We start from the raw sequence: 21244 nt of genomic DNA, 5'->3' as shown, positions 1-21244 counted from the left end.
GAGAGTCTTTTGATTTTGTTACCAGATGAATATCACAGATGTGACTCTGGGTATTTCAGATGGTTCACTGAGTGCTAAAGCTCCACGACCAAGTCACTTTATAGTGGTATCAGAGACTTGCAACTACATGAGAAGAGAAGAGGGAGCCATAGTGCACCAGCCTCCCTCACAGAAGGTCACAGCATCCTGTAAAATACATAGGGATCTTTTGGACCTTGAGACCAGCAGGGAATATATGATTATATACAGTCCCTGTAAAATTTAGAGTTGTTCTGGGGTTCACAATACATCCAAGTCTCTGGAAAAAAAAACAAAACAAAAAGCCCAAAACGTGGCAAGTTTTCTGTCTTGATGTGTAGTGATTTGTATTTTTAAAATTGTCTCAACAAAAAGGAAGAGGGTAATTCTTGAAGAATTAAAATCAAACGTTGCAGTAGTTTTGATTGAATTCCAGGCTTTTTGGGCTGCAAAGTCCACCTCCAGTTTAATTTTTTCCACTTTTAACAGTAGCTGTATCAGAGTACTTGGCCAGAAGCTGTTACTCATGTTCTTGGAAAAGAGCTCCCTTGCAGAAGTAGGGTTGTGATCAGAACCCCCATGTTCAGGTTCCGATAGGTGTAATCTACCATACAGCATGGATATGAATCTTTTGATGCAGGTTGCATATATCTGTATGAAAAATCCATTGATAAACATCTCTGGGCATAGGGGATTTGATACCTAATGAATGTAATTGTAAAGCGGGTTATATTTAAAGTTCAAATGGCAAATGTAGATGTCAGGATTAACTGTACAACTGCTGTCCATTCCCGTAAAATGTGCCTGAGATATTATAGAGATAACAATTATTTAACCTGAGGCTGTTTCGATAAACTCTTGAAAACCCTTTTTTTTTTTTTTTTTTTTTTTGTTTTGGTTTTTTTTTGTGTGTGTGTGTGGATTTTGGCTGTCTGTCTTTACAACTCCTCAGTTGCTACCAGCTGTCTGTCAGACAGGACCTGTGTACAGGATGGCAGGCATAGAGGCCTCCCTCATAAACCAGTGCCCCAGATGCTGATCTTTGAAGTGAAAGAACTGCTGGATACAGTTTTTAGAGCTCCAGGAAATACTAGCCATGGTCATAAGAGTTAGTTATGTTCCGCATCAATCAATGTGTCTGTCCCTTGCAGGTTTTGTAGCTGCAGATGCTGAATCTTCACTGTTACATGCTCCTAGGATGAAACTTGCTGGGACAGAAAATGAGTCACTGTGGTTGCTTTCTCACTTAGAGTGGATTACTCGAGAGTAGCCACTGAGTAAACATGGCAGCAACTAAGGGGCTGCCACACAGCAGCAGCTGGTAATAAACAAAACAAGAGCCAGTCACTGTCAGCAGCTTTTACAAAGCAGTGATGTGACTAGGCAGGCTTCTACCAAGTTACAGTTTGCACCCATCAGGATCTGATTAGCTCACCGTTAAGCAGTTTCTGTAGCCAACTGTTTTGAGGCCTGGATCTAAACACAAACCCGGTTTGGTAGTGTTTCTATGTGTGTTCTGTGATGTGAGATCAGTGATCTGTCCACTACTGTTATCCTAATGATCCTGGAATAAATTAAAAAAAATTTGAAACTTACAGAAAGCAGAAAACTGCACTCAGGATTTTTTGAAGGCAGTAAAACTAAATCATTATTCCAAATATTTCAAAACCAAATAATATTTCGGTCTTTGCAAGACTTAATACCCAGATGAACATCAAAGTAAATGCAGTTTGTCTGGGCCTGTCACATTTATGAATTTTCTTGGAGGGAAAAGACTTGTGAGCAGAGGATACATTTTATTAGTTGATCTGATGTAGCTGAGAGACAAGTATTTAGGCAGATGAGCTATTTTTTGTAGTGCAGTAGGCCAAGTGATTTGGCAAATGTGGAGAAAACATCTCTGTAGAAAAGCTTTGCTTTTGTAATCTCTTACAGAGCACATCACTGGTGGTTTGTAGAAGCACTCCGGGAGAGTTCCAGTTGGGAATTTTCCTTTCCCCAGGGGTTGTGATGCAGCCTTCTCAGGACCCCAGTGCATGTTTCAGCCCTGCACCCAAGCCAAGTCAGCCTGGGCAGGCTCTCAATCTGCTCTCCTGTAGGCACCAGCCTCAAGGCTCTCTTGTTCTCATTTGTTTTGGGCCACTGCTGTTTTGCTATTGCTTGCTTTGTGGGATAGGGACCAACAACTTGGCTTGAGTTGCAAGTCTGCTGGCTTCATCTTAAAAAAAAATCACTGTTGCATGCACGAGGGATTGGCTGGTTGGTTGTGGGCAGGCTGAGAGGTGGTCAGAGCAGAACGTGGAACAGAGCTAGTGACGTGCCATGGGCATACCCCAGCACGCCCACAGTGAACATCAGCAATGTTAACAAACAGCATAATTCAAGGGAACACTGTAGGACTGAATTTTTACCTTCTTTTGTTGAAGGAAGGCAGCCCTGCAGTGGTGAAAGAGCTGTTACATTACTTTGTTATGGTAATTGATAGGGGAAACAGATGGAGCTCGTAACAAGAAATGAATTCTGTGTGCATCTGCATGCCTGTTGGTTTTCTATTTTCCATAGTTCTTTTTTATATTCCTTGTCTACTGAAAACAACAGAACCTGTTTTGAGGAGCCAAATACTTTTCTACAGAAAAGTATCTTCTAAAATACTTATTTACAGTTCAAAAATCCACAGCAGAACATTCTGCGTCTCCAAGTCTTTCCTGTTTTCTGCTCAAGTGTCCACAGAATCACAGAATCACAGATATGGCCTTTTGAAAGAGCTCTTGCAAGTAAAATCAGAGATACCAGACAGGAATCTGGGATCCTTTATGTCAGCAGGTAAAGAGTTATCGAAGCAATATAATGAACAGAATGAAAAGGAGATGTGAGAGGTTTGAACAACTGCTTGCTGGAGCAGGTGGATAGTCTGCAAGTCCACGTAGTTGTGTTTGGAACAAGTGGAAAGAAAACTTGAAAAGTACATAAAAATCAGTGAGGTCATTGTGAATGAAAACAAGCCGACAAGGTTGTGCTTGGAACAAACGGAAAATCTAGTGTAATTGGTGCATGATGTCAGTATCTTTGCAGGGAGAGCAGGGAGATAACCCAGCTGCGGCCAAAAGCTCGTACATTTAAAGCATCCCCAGTGAGACTCCTGTAGTGGAGCTACTCCTCCAAATCAAAAACATAAAACAGCAGCAGAAGCTGAACCACTGCCAGGCGTTTGCAGCCACGCCAGTGGATCAAGGCAAGAAGGCACTGTCAGTATGGTAGTAACTGTGACCATGCTCCAGAGATACAGAGAGCTGCAGGATATTGTGTTACTTTGACAGTTTTTGACAGGCTCACTAACAACTGTCTTTCTGCATTTTCTAGGGAAGCAAAGGAGAATGCAGTGGGTGGGGCTGGTAGTTGATCCAAGGCCTCCATGTAGGAATGGTGTTGGTAACAAGCCTTTGAGAGCTTCTTTACCCTGACCCAGTTGGTATCCTTGACCACCGAAGGCCCCAAGTGATAGCTCAAACTTTTGGGAGAGAGCCTTGGTTTGTAAAGGCTGAAGGTGCCAGGAGCATCTCCTGCTGACAAGGCTGTCACTGCAGCAGAGGAAGGTTCATGATTGCTTGAAAGAGTTACCTGTATGCTTATCGCCCACAACTGTGTGCTGTTTTGTAAAATACTTTTTGTTTTGACTTAATATTGCTCAGCTTTGTGGAAGTTGCTTGGAAGCCCAGCTGTTCTTCCTGAAAAAGTGGAATAGTATTGAGATGAATTTAAGGAGATCTCCATTTACCTTCCTCAGTGGGTGGTAAATGGACTTCTGGTGACCAGAAAGGACCATGAGCTTTTGCTGTAGGCTTGAGTTGCCTCTGTAAACACACAGGAGTTGGTCACAGACAGCAGCAGGGCATGAGTACAGCCAACACTATCCACTTCTGTATCTCTATTCCTCAGCTGCTTTCTCAGAGCTGCTTTTACATAAGAGACAGGGAGGTTTAAAGACCAAAAGATTTTTTCTTATGACAACACAATTGGTCCCAGTGGATGCTGTGCATTTCTTCTGCAGTGAATCTAACAGTTTTCCATAAACAAGCTCCATCATGACTTAGCAGGAATGGAAAGACCAGGTATGTGCTGCCTTGTCAAGCAGATTTAATCATGGACATTTTAGGCATCAGGGACTGAGCTGCTACGTTCATGAATGTGGGCTAGACTTGGCTGGTCAGCCCAGTGCATGCTGTGCTTTCATCTGTCTGTACAGGCCAGAAATTGCTGCCATAGGTCCCCTGGGGACCAGGGGGAAGTAGTCAACAACTGACACTGCTGCTGCTCTCCCTCATCTGACAGCTGCGGCCAGCAAGGGGGATATGAAGCAGATGGGCAGACATCCTCTTCTTTCTCCCCCTCCTCTTCCTCCTCTTTCCTTCCCCCTGCTCTGTTTGGCTGACAGTGCTGTGAGACACTGCTTTTTGCTGCTGCTGGGGATATACTGCTGTGGAGGCCTTGCCCAGAGGTTCTGCTCTTGTGACAGGCCATGCTTTCTGGAGCTCGATGTACGGTGGCACCCTGACTGAAGCTTTTGTATGCTTGAATGGTTTGGAGGTTTATTTGACTTTCTTCATTGAATTGTAGAGGAAAAGGTTTTCTTCATATTGAAGTCACTTGCTCATGCAATTTTTTGCTTTCCCAAGATACTACCTAAAAGAATTTGGAAATTCTTCTCTTCCTGTTCCTCCTAAAAAGCCATACCAAAATGTGTTGTAACTATTCTTGGGAAGAAGAATATCCTCTGGAAAAAACTCAGCTGTTCCAAGTTAAAGCAAATTTAACAATGATGCACATGCTCCTCTATCTTTTCAGATAGCTGACAACAAATGAACAGAAAGTGCTATATTAGTTAAAAAAAAAATTCCTTTTCTCTAGAAAGAAACTGTACCAAAAGCAGAGTACTGAATGTGAAGTTTTGGTTTCCAGTTTCCATGAGCCTTCACCTTTTCAGCCAAAATCTCACTCAAATATATAGGAGAATTTGTGTGTTACTAACTCAAACTTTGAACCTTCATCTAAGCATAATCTGCTCCCAGGGATAGCCTCCAACTACAGACTCACTTTTCAAAATGACCATTGGTATTATTAGTATTTTTATCATTAGTGTTTTTAACCAACTTTAACCAGCTGTGGTGTAAGAATGAATTGCTTTGCTTCTGCTTCTGCTTCTGCTTCTTCTTTTTTTTTTAACCAGTAGAATATTTTCTCATTCTATATAGAAATCCAAACATAACTGGCATTACTTTTAAATTTTGCCTATAAATAAATGACTAATGTAAATTCCCAATCCTTTTCTACTTCATATATCCTTGCTAATGTTTCTTTTGGAACTAGCTATTTATATACATTTTTCTTGTAAGGCTGCACTGTTGCTGAGCTGAGCTAACAGCTGTGACAGATATAAAGCCCCCTGAAGGGTGTAATGTCTGTGGTTGTTTCCAAGTGTTTACAGGCTAAATACATCAGTAAAAAGATAGCTAGTAATTTTAGTAATCCCAATTGTTTGTTTTGATACATGTATATATATTTTCAGTTTCTTAATGGAGTGTGGTTTAGCTCATTAGCCTGTGACTGGCATTGTTCCTTGTTTGTGTTATTTACGGGGAGATCAATTGCTGTCATTCCCTTACAGTACTAGGGAAAAAGCAGAAAAGGCAGTATTGCCAGTTCCCTAAAAACCATTGTTGTAATCACTGCTGACTGATGCATAGATTCCTATTTAGTAAGTAAATAATACTGATGAGAAGGTTAAATATTGACTATGAAAATATGAGTGAATGGCTCTGTAAGGAACTGCTTATTAGAAAAGCAAGGTCATAGATGTGCTCTGAGGAGGATTTTAAAGGCTTTGTTTTGTAAGTACTGCTATGGTGCACATTTGCATTGAGTTTGGATTGGTTTGCAGCACTGGGACCTAAGTTACCCAGGGCTCAAGATTTCACTAGGCAGTGCAGGAAGGAGAACATGCTTGGTCCTGTTCAGAGTTTGATTCAGCTGTCAGGAAGAAAGCAGTGAGGGTACACGTTAGGTGAAAAATTATTTCAGAAAACTGGGTTGAGAAGTCTGTTACTTGCCAGCTGATGCAGTGAGTGCGTGGTAAGAGAAATACATGCAAGGCTCCCCTTTCTCCCATCTCTTCCCCTAGCTGCAAGTGTTTACCAACACCAGGAGACTGCTGACTGCCAGCACTTACAGGTAGTTAGCTGTCCCTGGTGCTGCTGTCACCTGTAAGGAAGCTTGTATGATGTCTTCACCATAGCAGCAAAAAAACATGCCCTTCCCTAAAAGGGGAAAGAATGTGCAGCTTTCTTTATTTACATACTCAGTTATGCTGGTGAGGGCTACACCTATCCCCTCGTTAAGTAACTGACAGGAATTGCAAGAAATTTTGCATTTGTATTCCTGCATCATCAGACTTGTACCAGCATTTTGTGTATTTCCAGTGATTTTCATGAGTAACACTCTTCTGATACCTCCAGAGTGACTTCTATTAAGTGCTTTTGGTGTCTGGAAGGAAGAGGATTTTAAGAAACAAAACAGCCTGGTATAGCATGCTCCAAAAAGAAGATGCCTGTTGCATTTTAAATGAGAAATTTCTGGGTACAGCAGCATGCTTTCATCCACTTCTTCATGGACTACTGAATATTCTTCTGTTACTCCCACAAACAAGTGTGGAAATTTGTCTGCTTCTTTACTCCAAGGAACCCTCTCTTTGCATTAATTTGCTCTCACAATCGCTCTGTGTCAGTCCTTGAGGTCAGCATTGTGAGACTTTCCTTTCTGCAGCAGTAGCATGTCATTGCTATTACTGAGATACAGTTTAGTATAAAGGCCATTTAGTCAATGCTTGCATTCATTTGGAAGAAGTTTAACATTAGCATTTTCTGTGCTTGATTCTGCAATGTGCCAGGCTCCGTAATCCTGATTAGCAAAGCATTTGAACGTACACATAAAACTCTCTATCAGTGATCCCATTGATTTCAGTCGAGTCAATCACGTATTTAACTTTCCAGAACAGGCTAAAATTATTATTAAATTGGGGTGAGAGCACTTATTTTCTGGAGACTTTAGCAGTTAAGTCAAATTAATCTTTAAAAAGAAAAGAACTAGGAGATCTCAGTCATAAAGAATGTTCATGATCTTTTCTTTCATGTCTGTGGGGATTCAGACCAATCCTGTCCGGAAACTCTGAAGAGGTTTTCTTCCTTTTTTAAATGACTACTTCTGTACAATTACTTTAGTCTACTTATAATTAACTCTTTAAGCCAGGCAGCCATTTGAACCTCACAGCTGGTTATTTGAGGTCTTCATGTGGATGGGTGTTCCTTTGTCAGTGCTAATTTATTCGGAAAAAAGGAGAATGTTATAAGAATGTTCTGGGTTTTTTTTTTGGTTTTTTTTTTTTTCTTGTGGGATTTCTCATGAAGTCTAGACAAAAATAGGGTTGAAATCTAAACTGAAATTTCCAGGCATGGATTCTGAATTGTAGGTTTCTTTTTAACCAAGATGTTCTAAATTCAGGCTAGCTCAAAAACAATGTCTGTTTCTGAACTGGATATCGCCACTTAAATAAACTCAAACCAAATATTATTTGAGGAAGGTCTGACTTCTGATAGAGCCTGTTAATATCCCTCTGTCTTCCATGCTTGTGAAAAGGTGTGCATTCCCTGAAATAGATCACAGCAGAAATGAATGCTGTGCAAACTGATGGAATAACTGTGTGCTGGTGGATGTTCTCTTGCACTCACATTGTAGGTAGTAGCAGTATTTGGCAGGCATATTTATATGCACATTTCTTCATTTATTTTTCTTTGCTATGCTGCTGTAGAAGCAAGTTACTTATAGTTTACTGGTGACTTTGTCTATTCCACCAGGAGTCTGAATCCTAGCGCAGCAAATAGAAGGACAAATTAAAATAAGAGGAAAAAGAAATTCAATTCCCTAAAAGTGAAATAAAGTACAGCTTTTCCACGTCCACATGTCCCTTATGCTGCTTAGGGCTGATTCTACCCTGTAAGTAAGTAGTGAATGGACAGTATAATTGGATTAGGTAATTTTCTGTACAGTATCCTTAGGGGATAGAGGGAGCATATGAAGTGGGAGGTTGTAACGTGCGCTGCCCAGGGAAACAGTTGTTGTCTGAGCTGCTGTCTGCTTATGGCATCTTTCCAAAGGCACTGAGGAGAGGGCTTCAGGACCTACATAGACCAGATCTGTGCCTGTAGTTTGCCTTATGAGGTGGTGACTGTCCATCTGAATGTCTTTTTTACAGTGGAAAGAATACTTGTGAATGTGAGAGGGCGATAGGAGAGCATCTAAGAATCAGTCTCAGGGTGGTTCAGTTGAGTTGGGGGATTCAGGCCAAACTTGGGAAAAGAGAGTTTGCCACAAAGGCAAACAGTACAAATATCATCACTCTGATTCTTGGTGTGTCCACCCTAAGCAAGTGCGTACACATGTAGAAACTGAGAATGGCTTCTCTGGTTGAGTAAAATGAGACTGAAGAAGAAATATACACTTGGTGGAAAGAAGGTAGGTGTGATATTCTGTTTTGTGAAAGACTGACATGACACAATCCTCACATGCTCTTGCAACTCTTGCATGTAGTCTGGCTGTTGAGAACTGGTACCAGTTCTTATTTGACTGATACTTGTGGCTGCCAGGTTAGGAGAATCATTTTCCAAATTATATTTCAGCCAAGGGTGCCTTAGCTTGTTTTTTGTTTGTTTGTCTCTTGAAATTCTGTTTCTGTTTCACTTGTTTCTGGCATTCAGTTCCAGCTTTTTGTGATTCCTGTATGCCGTTATGCGCTCCTGACCTTGATTTTGATGTGTTATTGAAGTCTGTTAAGACCAGACATCTGTTCCATGGTGATTTATTGTTGCCTCCTTTTTTTCACATGTTGTTTCTTTAGTATTTTTTTGTTTCATGCTTTCTTAACTTTTCATCACCAGTTCCTTTCATTTATTGTTTTTTTGTTATTTATTTACTTATTTATTTTTTGAAGTGAAGCTGATGTTTTAGGCTCTGCTTCTAAAATATCGATCTGGAGATTAATTTTGAAGTAGTCCCACTCCATTGACATTACTGATACTTTTAAATGTAGCACTACACTTAGCACTGTTTCTTAATCAGTGTATTTGCACCTGTTAGTACTTCTTAAGTGTCTTTTAATTTTCTTCTTTGAAATCAGGGATTCTTTACAAGATTGCTTTTAAATATCAAATAGAAAAACAAAGTAAGAAAATTTTGATCTGTAAATCTAACTAAACATTCCTGCAATATGTTCTTGTGTAGATTATCTTTTAATCAAATTGTTTGTCTATAGCTACCAGTTTTGGATGACAGTATTTAATTAAGAAGTCTGATGTGTGTCTGGTTTTATTTCTAGGACATTACATTTCTGTCGACACATCTTATGAGGGTGAGAAGGCTGTGCTCTTCAGTCCTGACCTATATTCTGAAGAGTGGAGCTGCATCAGACTGATTTATCAGATATCGACAGCTTCAGTGACTTCACTGGATCCTGCCAGGCTCAACTTGTATATGAGGAAAGAAGGAGAGAGCTTTGATAGTTTGCTGTGGTCAGCCAAGGAGCCTTCAGATAGTTGGCTCATAGCTAGTTTAGATTTAACAAACAGCACAAAGAAATACAAGGTAAGCATGATTTTCAAAGATAACCACCACAGGCTTTATTGTGTACACACTGGGGTGGATGAATTGCTTTTCAAACATTTCCACTCTTGGTCTTATTCTTCCTATTCTTGTTCCACGGAATGTGTGGTTTTCAGTGTACTCTTTCTAGATGGAACAGAGATGCACTCCATCATGCTGAGATGCTATGTGCTTGTTCTAAGGCATCTGGATGTGAGCTAGCAATGTATGAGTTACTTATCCTCTTCTATACATAAATCACCGAGTAATACTGTTTTGAGTCCGGCATTAAGTGCTCTTCCAAGCAAAGGCATTGTGGGCTCACTGGGAAGCAGAGCTGACTGAGACAGAGCAGCATGGACGCTGCATTTCTTGGTAGTTCAACACAGCTGCTGTTGTCCTGTGGCAGATATGTGATCTCTCAGGTACTAGGTCTGCCAGTGTGCTCTCTTTCCTGCCCTGTGCTATTCTGGAAGAGGTAAAGGTCAAAAGCTTAGAGGAGGAGAGTATATCTACCCAAACACTATTATACTCTGTTTGTTACAGTAACTCCCTATATAGGCAGTGCTGAGGAATCTATTTACATTCCTTTTTGCATTGAATGAAGTGCATGCCATTTTGGCGTTGTCTCATTTTTTTTTTGTTTTCTTTCAGTGTACTTTTTTTTTTTTTCTTCGAAGAAGGGCATTAACTTTGTCTTTAGTGCATTCCAACAAGCCTTTCAGCAAAAGTACCTCTCCTGACTGAAAGAGTGGTATTTCCCTACATAGGTTATTTCACCCATTTATCTGGTTTAAATGTCCAGGGTTGAAATGGGCATTCTGGTGCTCTAAAATCTACAATATGGTTTATGTTGTGCAGATTGTACTAGAAGCTGAAATGGGACAAGATAAATCTGCCAGTATAGCAGTTTTTGAAATAAAAATAACTCCTGGATATTGTATTGGTGAGTACTTTCTGCTCAGTTCCTCTTTTCTCTGAATAGAAGAAAATGTCTTGCTGGCTGTTTTAAAACTTGAATTAAAGGTTTCAATTTAGGAAAGAAAACAATAGTTTTTATCCTGTTGAGAAGTTAACTGTCATATTCAGTGTACATATTTCATTGGTTTTAATTTAAGACTGTGGACACTAATATGTGTTTGTATTTACTCATCCCTCTAGTAATATAAACATTTCAAATACAATGATTCATTCTGTTCTTGAGCTGCTTATTGTTTGAGCAGGACCAAATGTTATGCTTTTACAATACTAGACTTCTGCAAACATTAGACTTAACAGCTGTGATATAATTTTCACTGTCTGCCACCCCATGTTTCTTTACAAAGGCATGCTGCTGACTGTAGAGTAAAAGATGTGATATTTACACTGATTGCTATTTTCTCATGAAATTTGCCCAGAACTGCCATATTAAAAAATTTCAGTGCCTGAAAGGCCAAAAGTCCTTTCAGTTTCTGGGGAGCTCTGATTGAGTCCAACTGAACTGTTAACAATTTGTTGGGTCTGCAAAGGAAATAATCTTGTCACTGCTATGAAATACTATTTCTGCCCTACTTTCAGCCATCCTTGCTTTACAAATGAGATTTTTACTCTGGCTCTTCAGTAAGTACTAGAAGATGGAATGTTTAAAATATGTTTTATTTGGTTCTAAATTACAGCAGCTGTGTATTACCAAATAATGAACTGAGAGGTTGGACTGAACAAGATGAGAATGTGTGCTTTACAGCAGTGGTCAAGAATTGTCACTGTTTGCTTCTGTTTATTATAAACTTTTAACTGGTGTGTCTGTTTTTATAAATGTAGATGTTCTGTGCACTGCTGTATATAAACCAGCCAGTGCTTAGCAATGGCATTTATTCTAGCTTCTGCAAAGAAAATATGTGCATTGCGATGGTGTTTGCAATTGCAGAATGTGACTTTGAAGAAAATCATCTTTGTGGCTTCGTGAACCGCTGGAACCCCAATGTGAACTGGTTTGTTGGAGGTGGAAACATTCGCAATTCCCAGTCTATCCTTCCCAAAGACCACACACTTAACAGTGAATTGGGTAAGCAACGAATGTAAAACAGAAGTACAGAAGAAAAGTTGAATCTCTAACCCTTATGTGTCTCATATACTGCAAATTATATATATGTATTATTTCTTTTTTTTCTTGGAATTGAGTGCAGGAAGAATGATTGACAAAAGAGTGGATATCTTAATATTTGATGTAGTGTTGTATGAAATACTGCTGCAGATGAGACATGAGGAATCCAGCTTGCTGCAGTGCACTGTGCGCCTCAAACAATGTTGGGTTTTTGTTAATACAAGGAATTATATCATGAAAAGTGAGGCTGATACTTTTTCCTTAACTCATGCCGCTGTGCCTTTGTATTTTATTTCACAATTGTATGAGTTGAGTACAGAGTATCAGTCCAGCTCTGCATAACTGCTTAAATAATAGGAAAAATTTTCATGGAAGTTGAACTTACCAAAACTTCAACTATGGTACACATGGACCTTCAACATATTAAAAAGTATGGGTTTGCTAAAAAGTAAAAGGTTTGCTATGTCCGTACTGAAGCATCCCGTCATTTTAGCACTTTGTTTTACTTATATTTTCTACTTTGAAAAACTGTTTTTAAATTTATCAACCAGTATTGTATGATGCTATGTTCATAGGAGTGTAGAAAGGAAAATACTGTACATGTATGGCATTTTTGTAAACATGCATGTGTCCTGCTTAAATCAAGATAGATTTTCTAAAATCAGTTTGAGATTCTATACACTAAGCATCTGTGCGCACACCATATTGGCTGTTTTGAGTAAGGGATTTTACTTATCTGTGTATATATATACATATTTATGCTTCTCAATCTCTCTGTTAAAGAATCTCTCAGAAAAAATATTTTTTAAGGATTTTGCAAAGAAGATAAAACATTTAGAAACCAGACCTTAGGTAGGCCAAGTAGCTTTATACAGAGTGAGGAATGTGCAGAATTACAGGCTGTTTGTGAATTCATTACATTAAATGATCTGCTGAGCAAAACAAGTGAGTCTTGTTCATTTACTTAGTTTAGCTCAGTAGATGTCATGCTTGGATAAAGATTAAATACTGTACCAAACGTTTGGGAGTATTAGTTTTTACTGAAACTACTTTGGGTTGTATAGAGGAAGAAACAAGAAAGAAAAATCTTGGAGTTACTGATGTTTACTCAGAACTAACTGTTGTTTTCCAAGCAGTACAAATATATACCTAGTCCTTGCTCACCTCTTTATACTTCTTTTAATTGGTATCCTTTCAAATGTGTCCTTATTTTACGTTTCTTTTATACTTTTAGGTCACTACATGTATGTAGACTCTGTGTACGTCAAACATTTTCAGGAAGTGGCTCAGCTAATCTCACCAAAGACTACGGCTCCGATGTCTGGGTGCTTATCTTTTTATTATCAACTTAAGCAGGAGAGCAGCATTGTTTTTACTCTTTACTTGAGAGATATAAGTGGCTTCTATGAAGAGATCTGGAAAACAGACAGTGCCTCAACTGCAGACTGGGCATTAGCTGAAGTTGACTTCAGTGCGCCATACCCAATGGAGGTAAAACAGTCATTCCTGTACATTATTTCTGTATTTTAGTTTCATATTTCTGTCAACTGATAATCTGTTTTTGAGGAAACTGAGTATCATAACATACCTACTACCACAGAAGAAAAACACAGAAGAAAAGTGTGCGTTAAGTATCTAGGGTTCCAATCAGGGTGAAATATTAGAAGTGCACAAATACTTCCAATTAGTGAACTTGGAAAGCAAAGAAGTCAAATTTGTCTTGCATCTATGTGCACTGTGAGCAATTTGAGAGGAATTCCCACATTGCTGCCTTTCTTTACAAGTCAGAAATTGTCAAACCATCTTAGTATGTCAGTGGGTGTGTAAGTAAAAAAAAACGAACAGTTGAAGCTGAGCAGTTTTCCTGTGTTCAGAACTGCCTTCAGAGCTGCTACCCATGGCATCCTACCTGGCAGTTCCTTGAATGACTCAAAACCTGCCCTGCTGAAGCCCAAGGCCTGTGCTCTGCCATATGCCATCCTCCCTCATGCATCTAAGGAATCAGGTTCTGCTTTGTCATGGCCACTATAGCATAACTGGTGGCAAATTCTTTGATGATCTCTTAGACCTTGGAATTACTGTGGTTAGTTTTGTGAAAACATTACCTCAGTTCTTAATGGCAATCAAAAAACCACCTTGAGTGTTGGAAATTATACAGTAATAAGCAGCAAACCATAGGATGGATGAATGCACAGGGTGCCTATTGGCTGTGGTCAGTTGAGTCCACAGCTCCAATCTTTTCAGTTAAAAATGAGTATTACTGGAAATATGGGAAGGAAATGAGGATAAATAAGTTACATGAACAAAATAACAAGTCCTGGCCTCAAACTACAAAAAAATAAAACCAAAGTAGAATGTAGTAGAGGTTTACAAAAATCATAAATGACACAGAAAAAGCTTGACTGTTAACTGTTTCTCATACTTTGCATTGGTGTTCCAGATTCTTAATTATAAGCTAACAGTTTTAAAATAAACCAAAGGGAGAACATTGTCATACATACCATAACTAAACAGTAGAACTCAATCCCCCAGCATACTAGGGATACCATTATTTTGACCAGTTCAAAAGCTGATTAGACAAATTGAAGGAACAGACAGTCAATTAGGAATGCCATGTCAAGGAATAACGAAAAGCTTGTTAGCATCTACAGTTCTTTCTATAGGTGACCTCTGCTGAAAACAAATACTGGGCAAGATGGGCCTCTATTCTGCTTCAGAAATTTTTATGTAATCCAGTATCCTCATTAATTTAGAGATAATTTCATATGAATGAAATTAAACCTTGCTTTTATATATATATTTTTTTCGGTTCCTTCACAATAATTCTTTTCATCTGGCTAGAGGAAATCTTTCTGGTTTCTTACACAGCTCTCCTAGTTTGATTCCCATCTGTAGGCAACAAATTACAGACAGTGCTATCACACTGTGGAAGCATTTGTCCATATATCCGTATTTTGTCCTTGGGGTTGTGCAGTGATTCAGGCCTTTTCTCAGAGGTTTCCTGTAAGTTGGTGCTTTGATACTTAAGATAAATTTTAACACACTTCCTCAAGAGTTATGGACTATTCTCCCCTTACTTGAAGAAATGATGTCCCTTGGGAATGGCAGAATAGCCACAGTGTTTGATTTGTAGTAAACAAAGCAAGTAATAGCTTTTCTAGTTCTTAACTGATTTTTTAAAAGGAAAACTTCCATTCCAGCTGGTTCCAAGACATGGGATTCAATGCCTGAGGATGCTTAGAGAAAAGTTAATGCAGTAACAACAATTCATGCAGAGTAATACATGCAGTTTGGTTTTAGCTCTTGATCAAGATAGATACAGTAATAACTAGGCAGCTTTGGGATCACAGTCAATAAAGGCTGAATACTGGCTTGCTATGGTATCATTAGATTAGCCTTACTGCATGTTTAAAATTGAGGTTTCATATAGCAGCATCAGAGTTCTGTTCTTCAATTTCCCCATGACTTTGGATGGGCAGAGATTCGGTGGATGGGTCAGATTTGAATTTATATCATAAATAAGTCATTATAAATAAGTGATGTAATTCATTTTGTCCCCAGACCTGCAGTGCTGTCTGAGGTGCAGTAGAGTCTGTGTGGGAGATCCAGTCAGAATTCTATAAATGAAGATGTGTACCAAAATTATTGTTGTGTAGATACTAGATGAACAACAAATTATTATTATTTTCAGGTAGTATTTGAAGTTGCTTTCAACAGTGCCAATGGAGGCTATGTTGCTCTCGATGACATTTCTTTCTCTCCAGTTTACTGCAGCAATCAGACAGGTATGAGTTTTATTACTGTCTGCCATCCTTCTTTTCTCCCTTGCTTTGCTTCCTTGAACTGCCCGCGTCAGTCTTTGCAGTATTTGGTAGTTATGTGCAAATGCTGCCATCTTATCTGTCCAACGCCTGTTGGGCTTCTATTTCCCTGCTGACAGGACAGCACTGTAGGGCAGATAAAGACAACGCTGTCCACTTGATGAGCTAATCTGGAAACCAGTCCTTAGTGCTCCCTCTCTGGTGACAGTGCCTCCAGGTTCTGCAGCCAGTGTGTTGGACTCAGTGCTGGGGGAAGTCCTGGGGACTCCACAGCTGCTGTAGGATAAGGAGACAAATGTCATAGGGATTTCACTTTTACTGATGCAGGGAATATCTTCCTCCATCCACATGCCCTGTGGTGTTCTTCAGAGCCAAAACAGGAGCTGTTATGTCTATGCAATTCCAAGCGGTGTTATTTCCCACAAGGAGTGGCACATCTGTCAGGATGTTACTAGACTTTCACAGCAGCAGAATTCAGCTAAGTCCTCACAACCTCTGCAGTATGGGCGTATGAGACCAGCGACTGTCTCTTGTGAGTGCAGCCTCTTAACTCAGTCTGTTCTTGTTTTTTATTGCTACTGCTGATCAATTGTCAGAAGCAAATTAGTGGTTTTCCACTGAGCCCATTCATTCTTTTTGGTCATGAGCTTGAATTTTTGGCTAGTCTTTCTAAGTGATTGAGGAAAAAGAGATTATTGTGTTTTTTTATCACTTGGAGTCTGTTCTAGCTTTACCTGCATTGTTCAAATATCAATAGGAGGCATATTATGACATATTAAGTTATATATTTATTATATGTTATAATATATATTATAAATCATTCACTTTTGGCATAGTAAGTCTAGCTGTTTCATTATCTCTTCAATGTTTCTTCTGTTTTTGTTTTCCTTTGCAGCAAAAATCCCAACTTAGGTTTGCAGTATGCCATGGATTGGAGCTGTGTGCTAATCTCTGTTTTCCATTTTAAAGATAGCTAATGTGCAGTGAGCCGTGGAATATTACATTGTATTTTCTGCTCAACTCTGATTTTGTTGTGGTATAATAGCCCACTTGTAAATCCACTCAAACTAGTGAAGTTGATGAGCTTTGCTTAATAGCTCTGATTTGTATGTTTTTAATTTGTGGGTTGAAATGAATGTCAATCATTTCCATAATAGATTGCTGATAATACATTTAGGTACTGATTAATCCTTCAGACTTACTTCCTGTTTCAAATTACCTCAAGTAGAGATGTGAAAAATCAAGAAACCTTCTTTCTCCTTGTACCAAACCACAGAGGTGTATATTACAGCATTAAATTTTTCTTTAACTTTCCAAAAGTTTTGGTCAGTGAAGATCTCAATAATAGTCTGAGTGAAAGATACTAGAGTAGTATACTTGCTCAACAAAGGTTGAATCTAAAGATAAGCGCTCATGCTTTATGAGCCAGGTAGTGCTTCCACTGTGCACTTTCTCTGGTGATGAATGCAGGGGCAGGGCTGCCACCTATTTCTCTGTAGGCTGAGAAGGTCACCTAGGTAGCACATAGTTCTGGCTGAAGGCATCTCAAAATTTTGCTTATCCTGGAGCTGTTTGCCCATGTCCCTGTCACTTCCTCGGGATCCTGCTTTACCTCCATGCAGAGGAGCCATGCATGCTGCTATAGAGTGGTGTTCACAGGGTTCAGACTGCTGACCTAGCCAAAAGTTGCATGGTCGCTTTGGATTTGTCCCCTTCTTCACTCAGCACCTGCAGCAATCAACTGAAGAGGCATTAAAGAGGTAGAGAATAGTACCATTTTACTGCAGGTAAAGAGAGCTGTCCTCAGGTCTTCCAATAAACAGTGCAGCATTCTTTGCTGTAGAGCTAAAATGAATGAAGTCAATAGCCTTGAGGTGGTTCACAACCCAAAAGCTATTTGACTGATACACTCAAAGCATGTATATGCATGCACATTATGCATTACTACAAAGCAGTTTTGAGAGAGGTGCTGTTCAAGAAAATACTGAATGTTTATGTTGGAAAGTTATCCCATTGGGAACAGAAATGAAAATCTAACAGCGTGATATGCGTGCATACTCACAGTCCAAGTATCACTCACTGTCCAAATATATTCTGATTAAGGGAGCAGGATGAAAACAGATGTTTGAATGTCTTTGTGCATTATGTCCTGAAGGAGGAATCTTCTTTTTGTGTCTGTAATGTATTTATATTCTATAGGGACTGTCAGGAAGGTTTTTCTTTTTTTCCTCCAGCAAAAATGTAAGTAAATAGCATCCACTCGTGGTATAAAATGAATAGCTTGATGTCAGTGTGACTTTTCATCATATGCCTGTAACACTATTACATATTCTTCTGTAATGCAAAGAAAGATGAAACAGAGTATACTTTGTCACACTTCTTTTAATCTATGCTTGTTATACCATGCTCTTCATAAGAGGTCATATACATTTGTCTTTTAGGAATTCTCTTCAATCCTGCTGACGCAGGCTGCAATTTTGAGGAAGACCTGTGTAATTTTTACCAGGACCACAAGGATGTCCCAGGATGGAGCAGAGTGAAAGTGAAGCGCAATGTATATAGAGCAGGAGATCACACTACTGGGTTTGGTAAGTCAGAACTCCTTTCCACTGGAAGAGTCAAACTGGATATGAAAGTCAGTGAGTTGTTTAAATTGTCACATCTCAATAAGGTCATTGGCACGCTGGTTAGCTTACCTTGCTGTAAATACTTACCATGAAAAATCAGTGCATACCTCAACACTTTTAACCAGGACTCTGGCTGTGCCTGGGCCTGGATGCAAAGTGGGAATGTCACTGGTTGAAAGGTCATGCAGGCCATAAATCACAGAAGTGTCACTGAGCTGCACTGAGTTGCCTACACTATGACTCCACAAAAACATGCAGGCAAATATGCTAGTGGCTTAATGCATTGATTGTAACAAAGAGGAGAGCTGGGCTCTCAGTTCTTCCAGGCATAGAACAGTTGGTGTCTCTAAGGGAAGAATTTGAAACCACATATTGAAAAGCCTGCTGCTAAGTTCTGAAAACATCTTCTGCCACTTGATGTAGTGCTTTTCATACGTGCCCTAATATAGAGCATTTGTGGTTATTAATCCGTAGGATGAAGCCTCACCTGTTTCATGACATGCTCTGTGTCCCGTCCTTTATTCCTTTTTCTCAGAGGAGAACCTTTGAAATACTTGGACTTCTAGCAAGAGAATATTTCCATGTATATTTGAAGAGTGCTTATTTCTAGTAACTTACTCATGTACCAGTTTAGTTTGAAGTAGCAAGTGTGTTTTTAGGAAAAAAATCTTGTTTCCTTTCAATGTCTGTCTCCTGCCAGTAGAAACTTTCTACAACTAAAAATTGTTTCAGTAACTGGAAGGGCTTTAATAGCAAATAAGCTATGCTGATTGTTTGTTATATGAGAAATACTCATGAGTTGCACTGTCTTGCAGGTTATTACTTGCTGGCAAACACAAAGTTTACATCACAGCCTGGGTACATTGGACGTCTGTATGGCCCAACCCTTCCAGGAAACTTGCAATTTTGTCTGCGTTTTTATTACGCCTTGTATGGTTTTTTCAAAATGAGTGGCACCCTTGCTGTTTACATCTTCGAAGAGAATCATGTGGTTCAAGAGAAAATCTGGTCTGTCTTGGACTCTCCAAAGGGTGTTTGGACTCAAGCTGAAATCTCCTTCAAAAAACCTATGCCTTGCAAGGTAAGAGCCAGCTCTTCATATATGCAGCATTGTAGATGGAGTTTTTCCATGCCTTTTCCTTTCAGGGAACTCTCTTATCCAAGGAGTAAACCCAAGTGAGCCACACCTGCAACATGAAATAAAGTTCCTTAGACAGTATGGTTGAGGAGTGTTCTTCTTTGCAGACTCACTTCTACTAGCCCTGACCAGTAAAGCAGGTGCAGGGAAGTGCCTCTGTGTCCTGAAGGAAAGTCATAGTATTCACAGATACTTCACTGGGGAAGTGCAGTATCTTGGTTTCTAAGTGAGCTTTATGTTCATGCATTTTTGTTTATTTGTTTTGTATGTTATTCCAACTGAATTACAGACTGTAATTAAAAATTCTGTGCTACTCAAAGTTCTGTTCAGAATGGGAAGTGGATCCTACTTTTATAAATGAGCAACTGGGTTAAAATATGAAAACAGAAGTCAGTGTAACTTAGAACAGTAGACAGCATCTGGTTGGAGGGGCCATTTTGTTACCTTAGCGAGCAATAATCAGTGATTGGTTAGTAATCATACATTATTTAATATCACTTCCTGAATAAGTGCTCAAGCTGCTAATATTTGTCATCTGCACACTTGTTTCAAAGATTCACTTTTCTCAGGTGCCTCACACAAATTTGTGTAAGAGCTATTTCTGCAGTTATCCTGATTTCTGTGATGGTTTTTTGCTATCTTTGAGTCACCTGAGGAGAACCAGATGGATGGCTTCCTGAGACTACAAAGATAAATCCAGCTTTTTTTTCAGAATGTGATGATACTATGCCACAGACCAATGAAAGTTTTTGCTAGTAACTCTTCAAACAAAAGTATTTCTCAGTTATAAATATCTGAAGCATTTCCCCCACTGTAATTTTTGACATGACAGAAGTTACTTAGTGTAACTTTTTTTTTGAAAAAATTTGTCTGAAGATAAATGCACTGTCAAAAGAAAATTTAAGAGAAAAGTTGCTTCAGTGTGTTAGAAAGGAAATCTACACTGAAAATTCAAATCATAATTGTTGGGTAGTTTAGCTACTTGTTAAATTAAAAATAGATGATTTTTGAATTTTTCTATTTTTACACATAAAACATAACAGAATGTCTAATGCCCTTTCAAACCGTATAGAAAGAAACAATTTTAGGGTATTGTTACTTCCAAAAAACTTAGTAATAGAAAAGTCACCCCAAAATATTTGCAGAAAAGTGCATTTCTCTCTCCCTCTTTTTCTTAAAAACAAGAAGGAAAAACACGAAAAGATACTGGTTAAAAAGGCAAGTGTATAATATATAATATACTTTCGCTATTTACTGTTTCTGTATTTTTTAATCACTTCTAAAAAGCTTGGGTAGCTTAAACAGCGTACGCTATGTATGAGTAGTGATGACAGCTGAACATGACTTTTAAAACGTGATTTATAGTCTTGGAGGTGGCAGGTGTTCTTAGTGTATGACATTTACAGGAAAAATCTTTTCCAGTGTGGATTTATGAAGAACTATTTTTATGTTTTCCTAGAAATCAAAGTATCTGAAATACTTGTGAAGAAGCTTGCCTGGGATGGAAAGCTTTTAAACCTTTCTTTAAATTGCAGCTTTAATGTCTGTAGCTACTAGTGTGCCTATATGCAGTAGTAGATGGGGAGAGCATTGCGGGAGAGAAGAACGAAGTCAATGGAATACCCACTCTGCTTCTGAGACCAAAGGTTTGCAGAAGAGAAGAAACACCATGCTCTGCAGTAGTGGAGTACTTTGGCCTATGGCAAATCTCAAGAAAGTGCAGTGGGTTCTTCGGGTCTTGTGAGGAAAAAGCCTTCTTTACCACAGAAAGAAGATGCACAGTGTTTCTCTTAAGGTTTCATTCTTTGGGTATTACAAAAAGTGAGATTTATGAGGCTTAAGAGAACTCTAGATTTTGGCATATCATAATTTG

The 21244-nt window shown here is 39.0% G+C and overlaps 1 protein-coding gene across 2 annotated transcripts in view; it reads left to right on the top strand.

The window, feature by feature from the left end:
- Window positions 1-21244, top strand: part of MAMDC2 (MAM domain containing 2) — a 65399-nt gene that overhangs the window by 28889 nt on the left and 15266 nt on the right. For both annotated transcript variants that reach the window (XM_065740595.1, XM_065740596.1), the window contains exons 3-9: window positions 9440-9705; window positions 10564-10648; window positions 11609-11746; window positions 13020-13276; window positions 15477-15570; window positions 18048-18194; window positions 19049-19314. In XM_065740595.1, coding sequence (XP_065596667.1) covers window positions 9440-9705; window positions 10564-10648; window positions 11609-11746; window positions 13020-13276; window positions 15477-15570; window positions 18048-18194; window positions 19049-19314 — 1253 coding nt within the window. The remainder of the gene's footprint in view (window positions 1-9439; window positions 9706-10563; window positions 10649-11608; window positions 11747-13019; window positions 13277-15476; window positions 15571-18047; window positions 18195-19048; window positions 19315-21244) is intronic.

Source organism: Cyrtonyx montezumae, unplaced genomic scaffold (genome assembly GCF_038088225.1).
Source record: "Cyrtonyx montezumae isolate F1298 unplaced genomic scaffold, pur_monq_1.0 scaffold_29, whole genome shotgun sequence".
NCBI lineage: Eukaryota > Metazoa > Chordata > Aves > Galliformes > Odontophoridae > Cyrtonyx > Cyrtonyx montezumae.
Note: the sequence above shows the minus strand (reverse complement) of the source record. Positions and strands in the feature narration are given on the sequence as shown.